At 58.4% G+C, this 16600-nt stretch overlaps 1 protein-coding gene across 3 annotated transcripts in view; it reads right to left on the bottom strand.

The window, feature by feature from the left end:
- PLXDC1 (plexin domain containing 1) overlaps window positions 1-16600 on the bottom strand; it is a 46276-nt gene that overhangs the window by 20406 nt on the left and 9270 nt on the right. For all 3 annotated transcript variants that reach the window (XM_089318077.1, XM_070060762.2, XM_008271394.5), the window contains exons 3-7: window positions 5604-5747; window positions 5288-5357; window positions 4632-4754; window positions 3932-4050; window positions 3026-3125 (exon numbers count right to left, since the gene is read on the bottom strand). In XM_089318077.1, the coding sequence (XP_089174203.1) occupies window positions 3026-3125; window positions 3932-4050; window positions 4632-4722 (310 nt within the window). In that variant the 5' untranslated portion in view covers window positions 4723-4754; window positions 5288-5357; window positions 5604-5747. The remainder of the gene's footprint in view (window positions 1-3025; window positions 3126-3931; window positions 4051-4631; window positions 4755-5287; window positions 5358-5603; window positions 5748-16600) is intronic.

The following is a 16600-nucleotide window of genomic DNA, read 5'->3' as shown; positions in this document are numbered from 1 at the left end:
GTGCCGGGCAGGAGGTGCAGACTTACTCAAGCAAACGACAGAGGAAATGGCGCTGACTTCTGCCTGTCCCTGGAGCCAGAGAGACCGCTGTGCAGGGCCCCAGCGCTCTGCTCACAGGTGCACCCAGGGCAGGCGGCTCTGTGGACCCCCTCCCGGCCCAGGGAAGAGCGAGGCCAGCTCTCCTGAGTCCCCTTCCCTCGGCTCCAGGAGGGAAACTGAGAGTGTGGGTGGGGGTGGGGGCGAAGCCTTTGGAGCTGCGGGGGGGAGGGGATTCGGAGAGATGTGCACCCCCCAACAGGATTCAGTAGCTGGGGGAAGTCCTTGCCAGTGGGGAGCCAGGCTCCAGGCCTCACAGCACCCCAGGCGGGGAGGGGGCCGGGTACAAGGACAGTGACGCCACCTTCTCTGTGCAACTAAGCTGGCTTGCAAGATGGGGACATCCGTGGAGATTACAGGCTCTGCGGGCCAGGGGCTCTCCCGGAACTGTCTTGTTCAAGTCCTGGTTATTTGGGGCCTCTTGTTATCTGCAGCTCAACTTAATCCAAACAAATCCCTACCTGCTGGGCTGAGTATCAGACCCATCTAACCGCTTAGCTGCGTCAAATGATGCTGGCATTAAAAACGTCCCTGTCTGGGCCGGCGCCGCGGCTCACTAGGCTAATCCTCCGCCTAGCGGCGCCGGCACACCAGGTTCTAGTCCCGGTCAGGGCGCCGGATTCTGTCCCGGTTGCCCCTCTTCCAGGCCAGCCCTCTGCTGTGGCCAGTGCAGTGGAGGATGGCCCAGGTGCTTGGGCCCTGCACCCCATGGGAGACCAGGAAAAGCACCTGGCTCCTGGCTCCTGCCATCAGATCAGCGCGGTGCGCCGGCCGCGGCGGCCATTGGAGGGTGAACCAACGGCAAAGGAAGACCTTTCTCTCTGTCTCTCTCTCTCACTGTCCACTCTGCCTGTCAAAAAAACAAAACAAAACAAAACAAAAAACACGTCCCTGTCACCTCCAAAAGCATGGATGGACTGGGCCCATCTGCAGCCCCGCAGGCCGCCCGGCTACTGTCCCAGGGAGACACGGGCGTGGGAACGGGCTCCGCTCCCGGACCTCCTGAAGTCCACGCCTGAGCATCCACGCTCACAACCTCAGACAACAGGGATGCAATTTCTGGAACACTTCCACCCAAACTCAGGTGGGAGCAGGCCCTTGTTCCCAGGATCACACAGAGGTGAGGGCAGGGCAGGGCCTGCTCCCGCTTCCCCGCGGCTGGATCCCCAGACAGCATCAGTCATCTCGGAGGGGGCTGTGTCACCGAGCGAAGACACCAACTGCCACAGAAGCCACGGGACAACGCCGTGGCTGTGGCGTCTGACCTGTGACCCACCAGCGTCGGGGTGTCACCGGCTCCTAGACCCGCCCTGTTTGCTACAATTCCCAGTGTCTCGCTGGAATGTAAAATTCTGAGTTGTAAATGATAGCATGGGAAGAACTTTTGCTTTTTGTTTATTGTAATTTGAGAGGCAGAGAGACAGAGACAGCAGACGGAGCGCTCCATCCACTGGTTCACTCCCCAAATGCCCACCGTGGTCAGGGCTGGGCTGGGCTGAAGCCAGGAGCCCAGAACTCAATTCAGATCTCTGATGCGGGTGGCAGGGACCCGCCTACGGAAGCCATCACTGCCGGGTTAGAATCCGAAACGGAGGTGAGACTCGAACCCGGCACTCTGATAAGGGCTCTGCACTGGCATCTTCACTGCTAGGCTGGTTGCCTGCCCCGGGAAGCTATTCTCATACAGGACCACAGGGCCAGCGTGGCAGGCACAGGGCCAAACCCTCTATATGCAGGATTGCGTTCATCTTCATAGTAACTCTGGGAGGCAAAGTATCACTCTTCTGCCCACTTCACAGATAAAGAAATAAACCGCAGGGCCAGCGCTGTGGCGTAGTAGGTTAAGCCTCCACCTGTGGCACCAGCCTCCCACATGGGCTCCGGTTTGAGTCCCCACTGCTCTACTTCCGATCCAGCTCTCTGCTGATGGCCTGGGAAAGGAGTGGAGGATGGTCCAAGTGCTTGGGCCCCTGCACCTGCATGGGAAGCCAGGAAAAAGCTCCTGGCTCCTGGCTTCAGCGTGGCCCAGCTCTGGCCATTACAGCCATTTGGGGAGTGAAGCAGTGGATGGTAGACCTCTCTCACAGTGTCTCCCTCTTTATATATAACTCTGCCTTCCAAATAAACAAAATAAATCTTTTAAAATGAATAAATAAACCCAGACCACGGTGGCCTGGTACACAGCAGGGGATCAGAAGGCAAGTACTGGCTGTACGCCACCAACACACGCAAGCATCCCGGCTCCCCCAGCCGTCACAGCGCGGTGCTGCCTCGCCCCTCCACAAGAGGGCGTCCTGGTGGCTCCCGCGCACCTCCCTTCTCCCAGCCTGGCACGGCCAGGGTCGAGTTCAGAAGGTTCCCAGCCCCATCTAGCACAGAGGAGAAGATCAGACAGGAGCCCCTCCCCAGAGCCGCCTGGGGTCTGCGGCCGGTGGAACGCTGCACTCACAGCTCGGCAGCTCTGAGCCTAGTGTCTGCCTAGCCCTGTCAGTGGAGGAGGCAGAGCTGGGGGAAGACGCACCCCCCTAGCTACTGCCCCATTTGACAGACGAGGCAAGTGAGGCTAGAGAGGGGCTGTGGTTTGCCAAAGGACAGAGGTAGCGGCCTGGCTGGGACTGGATTCCTGCCCCGACACCTTGTGATATTCCTTTTATCTGCTGGGGTGGGGAGCCGCTGTGACCTGGGAGGACTCAAAACCCGCTCTTGAAGGTCTTTGGAGGTTTTCCAAGTGGAGCAGGTGCTGAGAGGGACTCTGCCTCCCTCCCCCTCACCAACCAGAGCAGCGCCTCCTACTGGCGATTTTGCAGAAAAAACACTCCTCGTGCTGCGCCAAAGAAACGGGGCCTGGTTGCGCCTCCTTTCCTCCCCTGACCCTGCCGTCTCCCCCCCCCACACACCTGGCTGGGTGCCACCGACTGAGGGGACTCACCTGGCACACCAGGGGCCGGGTTGAGGATCATGAAGGCATCTGACAGGCCCGCTTTCACGGGGTGCTGGGAGGAGCTGATTTCCAGGACAGACATAGGGATCTGCGGTGGGGAGAAGCAGCTCCGTCCACCCCAAAGACACCGGCCAGCCCTGCCTTCCCCTCCCCACCCAGCCCCGGTGCCGGCCTGCTCAGTCAGCCCTGGGAGGACCCAAAGACATCTCCATGCCGGTGTCCCATCCAAAACCAAGGCTTCCCGCACGTCCACGCAGGCCACAGCCGGGGGTCAGCCTGGATCCCGATCCCACCCTTTCATTCATCTCCCTCCCCTATCCGCAGATCCGGCTAAGTCATTGCTAGGTGGCTCTCAAATCCGTCTCCCTGCTCTAAGCTGCGGGCGTCTTGACCCCAGATCATCTCCCAGCAACTCCTCCAGGCCCCCAACAATCTGTTCTCCGCTCCAAAGCTACAGTGGCCTTGTTTCTAAAGCAATTCTGCACCTCCTCACTTTCCCCTCCAGCCACGCACGGTCCTGCCACAGGGCCTTTGTGCACACCCTCCTCTCTGCTGGAACACACCCACTCTCCTCTTTGCTTCCTTACCTCCTATTCATCTTGCACATTTCAGGTCTTTTCCCCAGAGAAGTTCCCCTACCCCTCCGCCCCAGTCTCTGGCAAGGCGAAGAGCCCCGTGCCAGGCTCGACCAGCACCTGGTAGCTCCTCTTAGGAGCACTTGTCTCAGTGGTGAGCCTCCATTAGTCCCCATCATTTCTGTCGCTCCCAGAGGACAGGGCCCACAGGTCACCAGCTGCACCCTCGGCACCAAACCCTGGACCTGGTACCCCGTAGCTTCTCTCCAGACACCTGCTGCAGGCAAGCCCCCGCCAGCCCTGCAGCCAGCCCGCTCACCTCTTTGTAGCCGAAGACAATGCGGCCGTCCCGGTGCAGGGCTGCCTGGAAGGTGAAGCTGCCCCGGTCCTCACGGCCTTGGAGGTAGACGTGGTCCCACTGAACCACAAAGACTGTCCCTGCAGAGCGGAGTGGAGGAGACCTGGCTGCACGGGGAGAGCCCCGCCCAAGGCAGCCACAGCGCAGTGGCCACCGGACAGTTCCCTTTGAGGTTGCAAATCTAAGGGAGCAGGAAATGGGCACCCCCTCAAACACCAGCCTGGCCCCCAAGCGGTGGAGGACCCCGTGTCAGCCGCTGGACAGCAGACCTGATGGTTTTTTACCCAACACACACCCTTCCTGTTTGCCCGCCTGGACCCCTGGAGTCAAAAAGGAGAAAGAGGAGAAATAACACTTCTCCCGGGACAGGTGGTACTCGAGGAACCACCTGGTGAGGATAAGGGATAGTACAGACCCTGTCACGTATGTTACCCCACTACGCACCAGGCACTGCCATGTTATCCCATGAGATCCTGGAGGCAGCAGGCATTTTGTGCCCATTTTACAGATGAGTCAACTGAGCCCAGAAAGGTGGAACAGCTGCCTGGCTTCGGGACTTCAGGCAAGTCCCTTGTCCACCCTGAGCCTCAGACCCCTCCAAGGGGCCTGACCAAAGGGATTGCTGGAGCTGAGTGATTTAAACTCTGAGATCTCATCTCACCATTGTCCAGGTAGGCAACTGTGGAATTGTCGGAGTAGCCGGGGTTGAAGTTGGCCATCAGGGGGGCCACGTACTGCGTGGCTGTGAGCATGCGGTGGGTCACATCTCCCACGAAGATGAAGCCTAGGGTGCGAGAGGTGCAGCGAGTCCCCAGAGATGGCCCCGGGGGAACTGCTTCTGGGGGTCTCTTGTCCGAGGGCAGCAGGGCCTGTCCCGATGGGGCTGGAGGCGGCTGGGACCCCTGGTCTGGCACGTATGGGGCCAAGTACCCAGAGCAGAGACGGCTCTCCCACCCCTCCTGTCCCTGGGGAAGTGGCAGGTGCAGCTGGCGTGTACAGGAATTGATGGGTCCTCCTACCAATGGGGAGCCCGTTCCCAGGAGCCAAGGTTCTCAGCACTGGTCCCCCTCTCTCCCTCATTCATGCACTCAGAATTACAGGGACCCCAGGGCTGCCCACACTGGCCCGGCACACACACACACATATATGCATGCACACACGGGTCAGCAGAGGTGAGGGGGATGTCTGACATCCCCCAAGCTCCCTCTCGAGAATGGGGCTCCCGACAGAGCCATGCACCCAATCCTGTCTCCAATGGGCCCCAGAGTTCAGGCCAAGATCACCGACCCTCCCCCAGGCCCCATGGGGCAGCCTCACCTCCAGTTGCTATGGTGATCTGCCGCAGAGGATGCCCGTAGAAAGGGAAGTCGAAGGACAAGACAACTCTCTGCGGGGGACGGGAGGAGTCAGCGCGGCCCCACGCTTGTCTGGACACGGTGGGGGCAAGTACATCCCAGGCAGGTCCCTAGGGCCACAGGCAGGCACCCCCACTCTGGCCAAGCCCCTGGGCATCTCTTGGGGAGTCTGCCCCTGAGCGCAGCCCTCAGGCCACAGCCATGGCCGCTGCCTAGGTCGGGTGGGCTAGCCGCAGCCTCCCAGCCTGGGGCTTCCCGCGGGGGCCCAGGGCACTCACGGACGCCTGCCGGTGGGTGTTGGAGAGGACTCTGTGGACCTTCACGTAGCTCTGATTCGCCTGGGCCACATCTACCCACAGTTCCCGGCTGCGGGGCTCGCTGGGACCGTACAGACGGGACACGTAGTAGCTGTGGTTGTCCTCCTACCGGCACCCAAGACAAACCCCAGGGGCCATGAGCAGCCAGGCGTGCAGGGACTACCCGGCACCTCCCCGCTCAGATTTCCTGTGAGAGACTGTACCTGGGGCAGAGAGGGCGGTGTAGGCCTGGGAGCCCCTGGGGCTCAGCTGGGCCCGGGACTGCTCATAGTCCTAGCCCTAGCCGTAACCCCAGCCAAACGCACACCCTCCACGCCCAGGCCTGGCCCAGCTATTCCCAGACAAACGCCCAAGGCCGAGCCCGGCTTAGAGCACAAGGGAACAGCAGGATGGACCCCGCAGAGCGGCCACCTTCGGGGATGTCCCTGACCAACAGGAAGACATCGTCCATGCCCTTGAGAGAAGAAACCAGGATTGTTGAATGTGCCTGTCTAACGGTGGAGGCTGGCCCTTGATCTTGGTGAGTTGCTAGTCTGAGGGAAGAGGTTGGGCTTCTGAAAGCAGGGCTCGCCTGTGGGCAGCTGGGTTGAGAAGGGGGGGCTGGGCAGCAAGGAAGCGTTGGGAGCTTATTTTTGAGCCACTACTGTGGGCCTGAGCAGGGAAAATCAACAAGTCTGGCCCAGGGGCTGGGGACTAGGTGCCCCTGCAGAGGCCCACTCAGGCCAGGGTTTGGAGGGGGCCGGGAGACGGCTGGCAGAAAGGGCGATGGCATCGCATTCCCTGGCTGCGGGAGGCACAGAGCCGGTGCCGCCGCCCCTGCAGAGTCCTGGGCGCTGCGGGTCACTGGTCAGCCTGCTGGCAGCAGCAGAACAGAGCGTGCCGTCCCTGCCAAGCTGCCAGCTGCCCAGCCAGCCCTTGCCCTGGGCCCAGCAGGGACGCGGGCTCCTGCCCTCCCCACCCACTGGGAGGCAGATGCTCTTCTGATAATTGAGACACTCTGGGGACCTGGGGGCCGGCGCCCCGCGGAAGATGAGTGAAGAGTGGGGAGGGGTGGGGGGGCGGTCATTCCCCCTGCCGCAGCCTGGCTCCCTCCCTCCACACCGTCCCAGGCATGCAGTCACACACACACACACACACACACACACACACACACACACACACACAAGCTTAAAGCAGAGTGAAGCCCCAGGCTGGCCCCGCCTCCGCCTGTGCAGGCTTCCACCACAGAGCGCCTGAGCCTGGGCGGCCGAGCAGCAGCAGAAACCCCGCTCACAGTCCTGGAGGCTGGCGAGGCCCAGACCAAGGGGCCGGCAGACTTCGCAGGGGACCGCACACAGCTCCCCAGAGACTGCGGGACGACGCCCCGGCCAAGCTAGGACTAACACCCACCAAGGGGGAGCCCCAGAGGCTGATGGGCTTCAGACACCGACTGAGGGCTGGGCTACCCCACAGCCTAAACCCCACTCCTGTTGGACAGGTGGTAAGGTGCAGTACACAGGGCATTTCAAAAGTTCCTAGAAAATGGAACCTAGAAAATGGCCCCGGGCTGCAGTGTCAGCATCCCCTATGGGCACTGGTTCAAGTCCTGGCTGCTCCACTTCCAATCCAGCTCCCTGCTAACGTGCCTGGGAACGTGGGAGACCCAGAGGAAGCCGGACAGACTCAAGTTCAAGAACTGGCTCCGTTCCATGATCATCAGTGCCCTCATCAGTCACCTGTCTCATGGGATTCTTGAAAAGATACGGCCAAGTTTACCACCACGAAGCTCTGAGTGCACAGGGCCCAGCCCCCTGCGGGCATCTGGTGAGTGGAGCCTTTACAACGATTGCACTGGACCTGTCCCAGTGAGGCGTTGCGGGCAGAGCTGCCAGCCCCATCCTAAGTGCCTGCCACGACAGTGTCTCTTCTGCCTCTCTCACTGACGCCCGGAGGCCCGCCAGGCACTTCATTTCTGACAGCAGGGCTGCATTTACCTTGGCTGAGCTCAAGACCTGTCTGGACAGGAACTCTGGCTAAATTGTCACAATCGGCTGTCACCTGCCAGCCAACTGGCAGGTGGAAATGTTGGGGCAGGCAACCAAGGGTGCCTTGCAGGGCCTGCCGGAGAGGCCTGGCCAGCGCTCAGCTGGGTCCCGTCCAGGAGGCGCTGCCGGTGCTGCTGGGGGCGGGCCCCCACCAGGGCTCAGGAGACCAGCAGGGATTGTTCAGGCTCCCTGCTGCTCAGAGTGTGCCCCAGGACCAGCAACCCTGGCAGCGCACGGGAGCGCATCAGAGATGCAGGTTCAAGCTCAAGGCCCCACCCAACGCCTCTGAATCCGCATTGGCGACAGCTTCCCAAGGGGTTCTGCGCAGAGCAAAATTTAAGATGCACCCGAATTTGGATGTTGCCCCCAGCGGCACATTAAGCCACTACTCAGGAGGCCCATGTCCCATCCTGGAGTCCCTGGGATCAAGTTAGGCCCCCTCTTCCCATCTGATTTCCTGTTAAATAGCCTAGGAGGCAGCAGACAATGGCCCAATGACTTGGGAACCTGCCACCTCTGTGGGAGGCCCGGATGGAGCTCCAGGCTCCCAGCTTCGGCCTGACCCAGCCTTAGCTGTGGGAAGTAGGCCGGCGCCGCGGCTCACTAGGCTAATCCTCCACCTTGCGGCGCCGGCACACCGGGTTCTAGTCCCGGTCGGGGCGCCGGATTCTGTCCCGGTTGCCCCTCTTCCAGGCCAGCTCTCTGCTGTGGCCCGGGAGTGCAGTGGAGGATGGTCCAGGTGCTTGGGCCCTGCACCCCATGGGAGACCAGGAAAAGCACCTGGCTCCTGGCTCCTGCCATCGGATCAGCGCAGTGCGCCGGCCGCAGTGCGCCAGCCGTGGCGGCCATTGGAGGGTGAACCAACGGCAAAGGAAGACCTTTCTCTCTGTCTCTCTCTCTCACTGTCCACTCTGCCTGTCAAAAAAAAAAAAAAAAAAAAAAAAAAAGGAAGTGAACCAGAGGATGGAAGAGCTTTCTCTGTAACTCTCTCTCCCTCTCTGTCATTCTGCCTTTCAAATAAAAAAAAAAAATTAAAAAAAAAAAAAAAAACAGACGTCACTCAGTTTTGATCCCAAGGAGATGGTAATTAAGAGCTCACACTGCAATGGCAGAGGCTGTGGGTTCTTGTGCTGGTCATGCCACTCACCAGCTGTGTGACCCTGGCAGGTGACGTCACCTCTCTGTTCCCAGGAAGGAAACGCCTGCCTCACGGCTGTGTGGACTAACCATGGAATGAGCCTCCACTGTGTCACCTGCCGTCAGGACTGCCCTCGCCTCAGGCCTCCAAGTGCGATGGCTTGACCATGGTTTGTCTTCTCCAAAGCTCATGTTGAAATCTGGCCCCGGTGTAGCCGTGCTGGGAGGTGGTGGAACCCACAGGAGGTGAGCAGGTCCTGGAGAGATTACTGCCATCCCCGCAGGACGGCACGAGATGCGGCGAGAGACCCCGGGTGTTCTGTCTCCCACACACGGCCACTCGCCCTTCATTCTCCAGCGGTGCTACAAGGCAGCCCGAGGCTCTTCCAGGTACAGCCCCCTGATCTTGGGCTTCCAACCTCCAGAACCACGAGCTACGTCACTTCTGTTCTTTATAAATCGCCCAACATCCATGTGGGTGCTGGGCCACTTGGGACACCCACATCCCATACTGGAGAGTGTGGTTGGAGGCTCAGTTCCACCTCCAGGTCCAGCTCACCTGCTCATTGTCACCTGGGGAGGCAGCAGGTAGTGGCTCAAGTACTTGGGTCCCCGCCACCCACGTGAGAGACCTGCATGAGTTCTGGGCTCCTAGCTACAGCCTGGCCCAGGCCCAGTTACTATAGGCATTTGGGAAGAGACAGCAGATGGGAGACCTCTCTGTGTCTGCCTCTGTCTCTTTATCTTCTAAAGAAATAGAAATAATAAACAAATACATTTTAAACAATGACTCCGTCTCAAGTATTCTGTTACAGCAACAGAAAAGGGAGTCAGATGCCACCCAGCAGCCCCAGCCATGTTCACAAGGCCCACACGGCACACGTGTCATCATGCAGGCACAGTGAGGAGACAACCTCGCAAGGGAACCCAGATTAGACCAAGGCATCCTGGCCTCTGCATGCAGCAGGTAAGGTGTCAGAGTGGGGAGCCTGCCCGGAGCAAGCCTGGGAAACGCACGTCTGGATTAGCTTGGAGGGCAGGGTGTGGCCTGGCTTTCCAGCCGAGATTTCCCGCTGACCCAACACTGGCAATGGAAGACTCATCCCATCCTGGCACCGACTCCACCCGTGCGGGCCGCTGGAGGAAGCCGGCCTGCCAGAGGGTCTGTGCGGCATCAGTGTGTCTCATAGAGCCCCGGCCACACAGGACAGCAGGAAAAGAGAAACTGGCCTCCCCTCACTCACGGGGTCCTAAATGGCCCGCTCCCCACTGACAGCTTTCCTGCCTGTGTGTATAATCTCCCAGAGTCGTCATCCGGGCGATCAGCCAGTTTCGCGGGCTGCTTCTGCTACATTTCCGGAGATCCGAAGCAGTTTTGGTGTGAACAGTGTGTGTCCCACTGTCGCTGACAATGGCTTCGCATCAGTCCACTCAGAAGAAACCCACACTTCTCCCAACGGTTTCCCGGTTACCGGCGCTCAGCAGCCCTGGGACGAACTCACCGATGCACTCTCCGTGTCCTGGGTGAGTTCCCTGCTTCAAAGCCCCTGGGAGGGGCACGGCTCCCCTGACCCAGGGTGGGGCACGTTCCCCTGGGACTCAGGCTCGCCGTGGGGGTCGGACGGGCTCAGATCCGAGGCCAGGAAGCCCTCTCTCTCCCTGAGTCCCTACTCTCGCCTGCGATGCTTTGGGGTCTTTGGGGTTAACGTTGCATCAGTGATTCTCTGAGCCATCTGTGCAGGCTTCCACCACAGAGCGCCTGAGCCTGGGCGGCCGAGCAGCAGCAGAAACCCCACTCACAGTCCTGGAGGCTGGCGAGGCCCAGACCAACCGCCAGCGGACTCCGTAAGGAAGGCTTCGCAGAGGGCGCCCTGTTGCTGCACCTGCGTGATGGGAGGGCCGCGTGGGGCCCCCCGGAGCTCCTCCCTGAGGGCACTGATGCCACTCGTGAGGGCTCCACTGTCACGAGCGGGGCCGTCCAGAAGAGCCCGCCTCTCCACCCTGCACTGCCGTGGGCAATGCCTCTCCGACACACTCAGACTGTAGCAGACACGGTGGCTGTCTGAGCTGACCCACAGGATGGGGACCGGCCGTCCCAGTTTGCCTGGCACTGAGGGGCTTCCCAGGGTGCTGGTATTCAGCGCCCAGACCAAGCCCGTCCTAGGTACACCGGCTGGTCCGTCCCGGGGCCGGAGCCGATCCAGAGCCCATCCAGTGTTCACCACTTCTAACCCTGTGCGAGGCCCGTCACCTCCCACGGTACCTCTGTGCCAACAGTGTTCCCAGAAGACGGGGATGGCACAACCTCAGAGCGGGAAGAGGTTTTCCCAAGACAGACAGTCCAGCTGGAAACCAGGCAAAGGGAAAAAACGGGTAAAGGACTTCAACCAGTATTTCTCCAAAGATATACAAATGACTAACAAGCACAGGAAAAGTTTCTTAAAAAAAAAAAAAAAAAAAAAAGATTTATCTATTCCCTGGTTCACTCCCCAAATGGCCACAACAGCCAGAGCTGGGCCGGGCTGAAGCCAGGAGCCAGGAGCTTCATCTGGGTCTCCCACGTGGGTAGCAGGGGCCTGTTAGGAAAAGAGTTGCAGATTGGTGCCTCTTCCATGGGGCACCAAATGTTAGGAAAAGAGGCACAGAACAGAGAGGAGGCAGCGCACGAATTTACCAGACCCCGGAAGGTGGCAGTGATGGCTCAAGACACTGGGTTCCTGCCACCCATGTGGGACAGCCAGACTGCGCTTGCGACTTCCAGCTTCAGCCTGGCTCAGCCTGGCCATTGCAGACATTTGAGGGAATGAACCAGTGGGTGAAGACCTCTCTCTCTCTCTCTCTCTCTTTTTCTCTTTCTCTCTGCTCTCTCTGTCCACTTGTTTCTACCTCTGACTCTCAAATAAACAACATTTTTAAAAAGAAAATGGATGATCATTTTCTTAAAAATAAATAAATACATACAGGGGCCAGCATTGTGGTGTAGCATGTTAGGCCACTGCCTAAGATGCCAGCAGCCCATGTGGGCACCAGTTCGAATCTCAGTTGCTCCACTTCCAATTCGGCTCCCTGCTAATGTGCCTGGGGAGAAGAGTGGAAGATGGCCTCAATGCTTGGGTCCCTGCGCTCATGTGGGAGACCCAGAAGAAGCTCCTGGTTCCTTCAGCAGATGGAAGCTCACTCTCTGTGTCTCTCCCTCTCTCTCTCTGTAACTCAGCCTTTCAAATACATTTACAAAATAAATCTTAAAAAAAAAATCAGGCGGTAACACATGTTGGCAATGAGGAGGAGAAACTGGAAGAACCGTGACACGCAGCTGGGGCGAATGTGAACCGGCTTACTCACTCTGGAAAACAAGGCGGCGGCAGGATGCTCACACGCCCCCGAGGCGGGCCTCCAGAAGCCCGCAGAGTTGACAGCAGGCTCTCAAACCAGTCGGTTCACACCGTGTTCACAGCCACCAGGAAAGGAACAGGGAATCCGTGGGAATCGATTCAGCCACAAACACCGCAGGGGGAAGACCAGCCAGGGAGGGCCTGGCTACAGCTGTATGATTCCAGTGACCTTTCCTAGGACAGGTGACACTGGAGCACTGGGAATGTGGTTTCGGTACACGCACGCGGGGACGCGAACATTCAGAGCCGGGATCGAGCGCCCAGGGGTGTGCATCGCCCTCCGGGGCTCGCGGTGGCGCCCCTTTCCTCCGTGGCCTTCCACTCCACCATCCCACCCCAGCTGTCCTGCTCCTCAGTCCTCCAGGATGGGGAAGACAGAGCCGAACGGGACGCGAGTGGACAGGCTCCCTGCAGGGCCACCCCAGGGCTTGGACCAGGGTGAGGTGAGGGCGGCAGGCACTTCATTCACAACAGGTACAGCGGAGCCAAAACACGGAGGAAGGCACCAAGAAGTTGTAATGCAACATTTTAAAGGCAAATTTGAAATGACTGTCAAAAAAGATGATACGTTGATAAACAAAATGCTGACGTTTTAAATAAAGAAAGGAGCAGGGCCAATGCGTGGTGCAGCAAGCCGGGCTGCTGCTTGCAATGCAGCGACCCACATCCACGTGCGCGGCTTCGAGTCCTGCCTCCATTTCCCATCCACGTTCCTGCAAATGCAGACCCTGGGAGGCAGCTGGAGATGGCTCCAGTGTTTGGGAAGCGAACCAGCAGATAGAAGGTGTCTCTCTGCCTCTCCCTCTTGCTATCACTGATTTTTCAAATAAAATCAGAGTTACAAACAGAGAGAGAGAGAAAGAGAGAGAGAGAGAGGTCTTCCATATGCTGGTTCACTCCCCAATTGGCCACAACGGCCAAAGCTGTGCCAATCCGAAGCCAGGAGTCAGGAGCTTCTTCTGGGTCTCCCACGCGGGTGGGAGCCCAGGGACTTGGGCCATCTTCCACTGCTTTCCCAGGCCATAGCAGAGAGCTGGATCAGAAGTGGAGCAGCTGGGGCCGGCGCCACAGCTCACTAGACTAATTCTCCGCCTGCGGCACTGGCACTCTGGGTTCTAGTCCTGGTTGGGGCACCGGATTCTGTCCCAGTTGCTCCTCTTCCAGTCCAGCTCTCTGCTGTGGCCCAGGAAGGCAGTGGAGGATGGCCCAAGTCCTTGGGCCCCTGCACCTGCATGGGAGACCAGGAGGAAGCACCTGGCTCCTGGCTTCGGATCAGCGCAGCACGAGTAGCCATTTGGGGGGTAAACCAACAGAAAAAGGAAGACCTTTCTCTCTGTCTCTCTGTCTCTCTGTCTCTCTGTCTAACTCTGCCTGTCAAAAAAAAAAAAAAAAAAAAAAGTGGAGCAGCTGGGACTCGAACCAGAGTCCATATGGAATGCTGGACCAGAGCACATATGGGATGGCACTGCGCTGCCACAGTGCAAAGTCATTTCAGAGCTTGAGGTACAAGGAAAAATCAGTAACAAAGATGAAGAGGGCAAAAACAAATTGAAAATCTTTGGCCATCCTCAGAGAGAGATCTTTCACTCACAACACAAGAACAGGAGGATTAAAAAAGAAAATAATCAGAATAATAGAGGTCTTTAAAATGAGCAATACAGTAGTAGAAATAGAAAGTGAAACAATAATAACAAACTAATAAATTTTTTAAAAAAGGAAAAAAATGGACGATGGAAGCGAGAAGAAAATTCAAGGATAATTGCAGACACAGTGTTTCTCGGAGAGAAATCGTAGGAAGGAAAGGCAATGGGAGGCAGAAAAGCATCATAGAAATCAAACAGGGGCCAGTGTGGTGCCGCAGGCTTGAGTCCCGGCTGCTCGGCTTCCGATCCAGCTCCCTGCTGATGCGCCCGGGTGGGCAGGCAGAGAATTTCTCGGGTACATGGGCTCCTGCCACTCATGTGAGAGTGGCAGTCCAGCCCAGCCCAGCCTCAGCAGTTGAGGCCATTCAGGGAACGCACCAGTGGATGGAAGCTCTCTCTCTCTTTCTATAATTTTGCCTTCCAAATAAATAAAATAAATCTTAAAAAAAAAAAAAAAAGAAAAGAATTTCCAGAACCAGTGGAGGTGTGTCTCCAGACTGAAACACAGTCCTTGGATAACCAGTACGGGCAAAGGCATGGAGCCAGTGTGAGTTAAGAGCACAGGGAAGGGGAAGGGGGGACAGGAAGCACCTTGAACGCTTCCAGAAGGTGGCGGAGGGTGGAGGGGTGGGGGTGGGGGGTACAAAGGTCAGGAACAAGAACACCAAACCTCTACATGATGACACCGGAAGAGAATGGCAAGACTTCAAACTTCTGAAGGAAGCTTATTTTTAACCTCAAGTTCTATATTCAGCCAAACCATCAATCAAGTGAGATGACAGAACAAAGGCATCTTCAGAGGCGCAGGTACCCAAGAGACTCGGCCTCCTGTGCGCGCTGTCTCAGGAGGCCACACAAACAAAGGGTGCGGCAGGACACAGAAGACTCAAGGTCAAGGGAACAAGGCAGCCCGCAAGGGAGAGAGAGGACAGACAGACCGAGGGTCCAAGGACGAAGGGGAAGGGAGGGCAGGCGGCCCAGGCTGGAGGAGAGGCTAGGCGGGAAGAAAGAGAACTGACCCAGAGCACACGGGAACCTCAACTGGAAGGCAGCGGATGATGTGCAAGACGACGGACAACGCAGCCATGTAAGGCGGCCAATTAAGTGCGTGGGGGTGGGGTGGGCTGGGGGAGTGGCAAGGGAAAACAAAAATTATCCCAGACACAGTGACACCCGCTTGTGGTGCACGGGACTTGTGTGGCAGAAAGTGGATCGTGCGGACTGAGCGCAAAGACGAGAGCCCAGGGAAAGCCTCGGGGGCTCGGGGCCGGGCAGAGCGGCCAGAGCTCCACCCGCCGTGACGGGCGTCCCCAGACAACCCTGCACCCCACGACCACGATCACGAGGCAGGGGGCAGGCAAATTACTTGGAAATGAGGAAGTGAGGCCGAGAGAACCTCTCAAGGGCGCCGGCTGCGGCAGGAGCAGGGGTCAGAAGGGGGGCGGGACTGCTGTCCTTGTACTCGGTCAGCACTGTGTGGTCTTTTATTTTCCTTTTCCGATTTGCTTACTTGAAAGGCAGAGTCACAGAGACTGGAGGGAGGGGATATCTTCCATCCTCTGGGTCACTCCCCAAATGCCCAAAACAGCTGGGGCTGAAGCCAGGAGCCAGGACTCCATCCGGGTCTCCCGCAGGTGTGGCAGGAATGCAAGCACTCATCCTCCACTGCCTCCCAGGGTTGCATTAGCAGAAACTGGACTGGAAACAGATTAGCTGAGTCTCAAGGTTGGCACTCGGATATGGGATGTGGGTGTCCCAAGTGGGAGCTTAATACCCACCCACTGTGTGACCTCATTGACCTTTGGCATGGACTTTTTAAAGAAAACGCTCATGGAAACAAAGAGATAGGGGGCCAGTGTTGTGGCAGAGCAAGAAAAGCTTCCGCCTGTGATGCCAGCATCCCATATTGGTGCCAGTTTGTGTCCCAGCTGCTCCGCTTCTGATCCAGCTCCTTGCTAATGCACCCGGGAAAGCATCGGAGGATGGCCCAAGTGCTTGGGCCTCTGCCACCCACATGGAAGACCTGGATGAAGCTCCTGGCTCCCCACTGTGACCATATGGGGAGTAAACCAATGGATGGAAGATCTCTCTCTGTCTCTACCTCTTTGCCCCAGGCACCTCCCCCACGCCCAGGGACACACTACACACCACCCCCCATCACAGAAGCTCTGAAACGTTCACAGAGACAGGCACACATGCAACACACGCAAACACCCAGACACACGTGCACACACAGGCACGCACCAGCACACGCAAACACCCAGACACACGTGCACACACAGGCACGCACACAACACAAGAAAACACCCGGACACTCGTGCACACACAAGCACGCACCAACACAAGAAAACATTCAGACACTCGTGCATGCACATCCTGGCTGATGCGCACACTTCCCAGAAAAGCACACTCTTGGATTTACCCCTAGACACCCCGGGGACCCAGCCTCCCAGGACAGCACCTCCTCCAGGCTCCGAGCTGCCTACTCCCTACACCCCCAGCCCCACGTCAGCCCTGGGCACAGAAGGTCTTTCCAGAAGCTGCACCCTAATTGCTCTCTCCACCTGGCCTGTGCCTCTGCAGCCTCTGCCCCTTTGGGGTCCCCCAGTCTGTGGGTGGAGCAGACTCGAGGCGGGGGAGGGCTCAAGCTGGCGGTGGGGATGTGACTGATGCCACTTGCAGCTTTGTCTCCCCTAGGTGGCAGGAGTCCAGTGTCAGGAACCACGTGTCCAAGCTGTGCACTCACCCTCCTGGGTCCAGGA

Source organism: Oryctolagus cuniculus, chromosome 17 (genome assembly GCF_051225735.1).
Source record: "Oryctolagus cuniculus isolate XC-2025 breed Fujian yellow rabbit chromosome 17, ASM5122573v1, whole genome shotgun sequence".
Lineage (NCBI taxonomy): Eukaryota > Metazoa > Chordata > Mammalia > Lagomorpha > Leporidae > Oryctolagus > Oryctolagus cuniculus.
The sequence above is the reverse complement of the archived record's forward strand: the minus strand, read 5'-3'. Positions and strand labels throughout refer to the sequence as shown.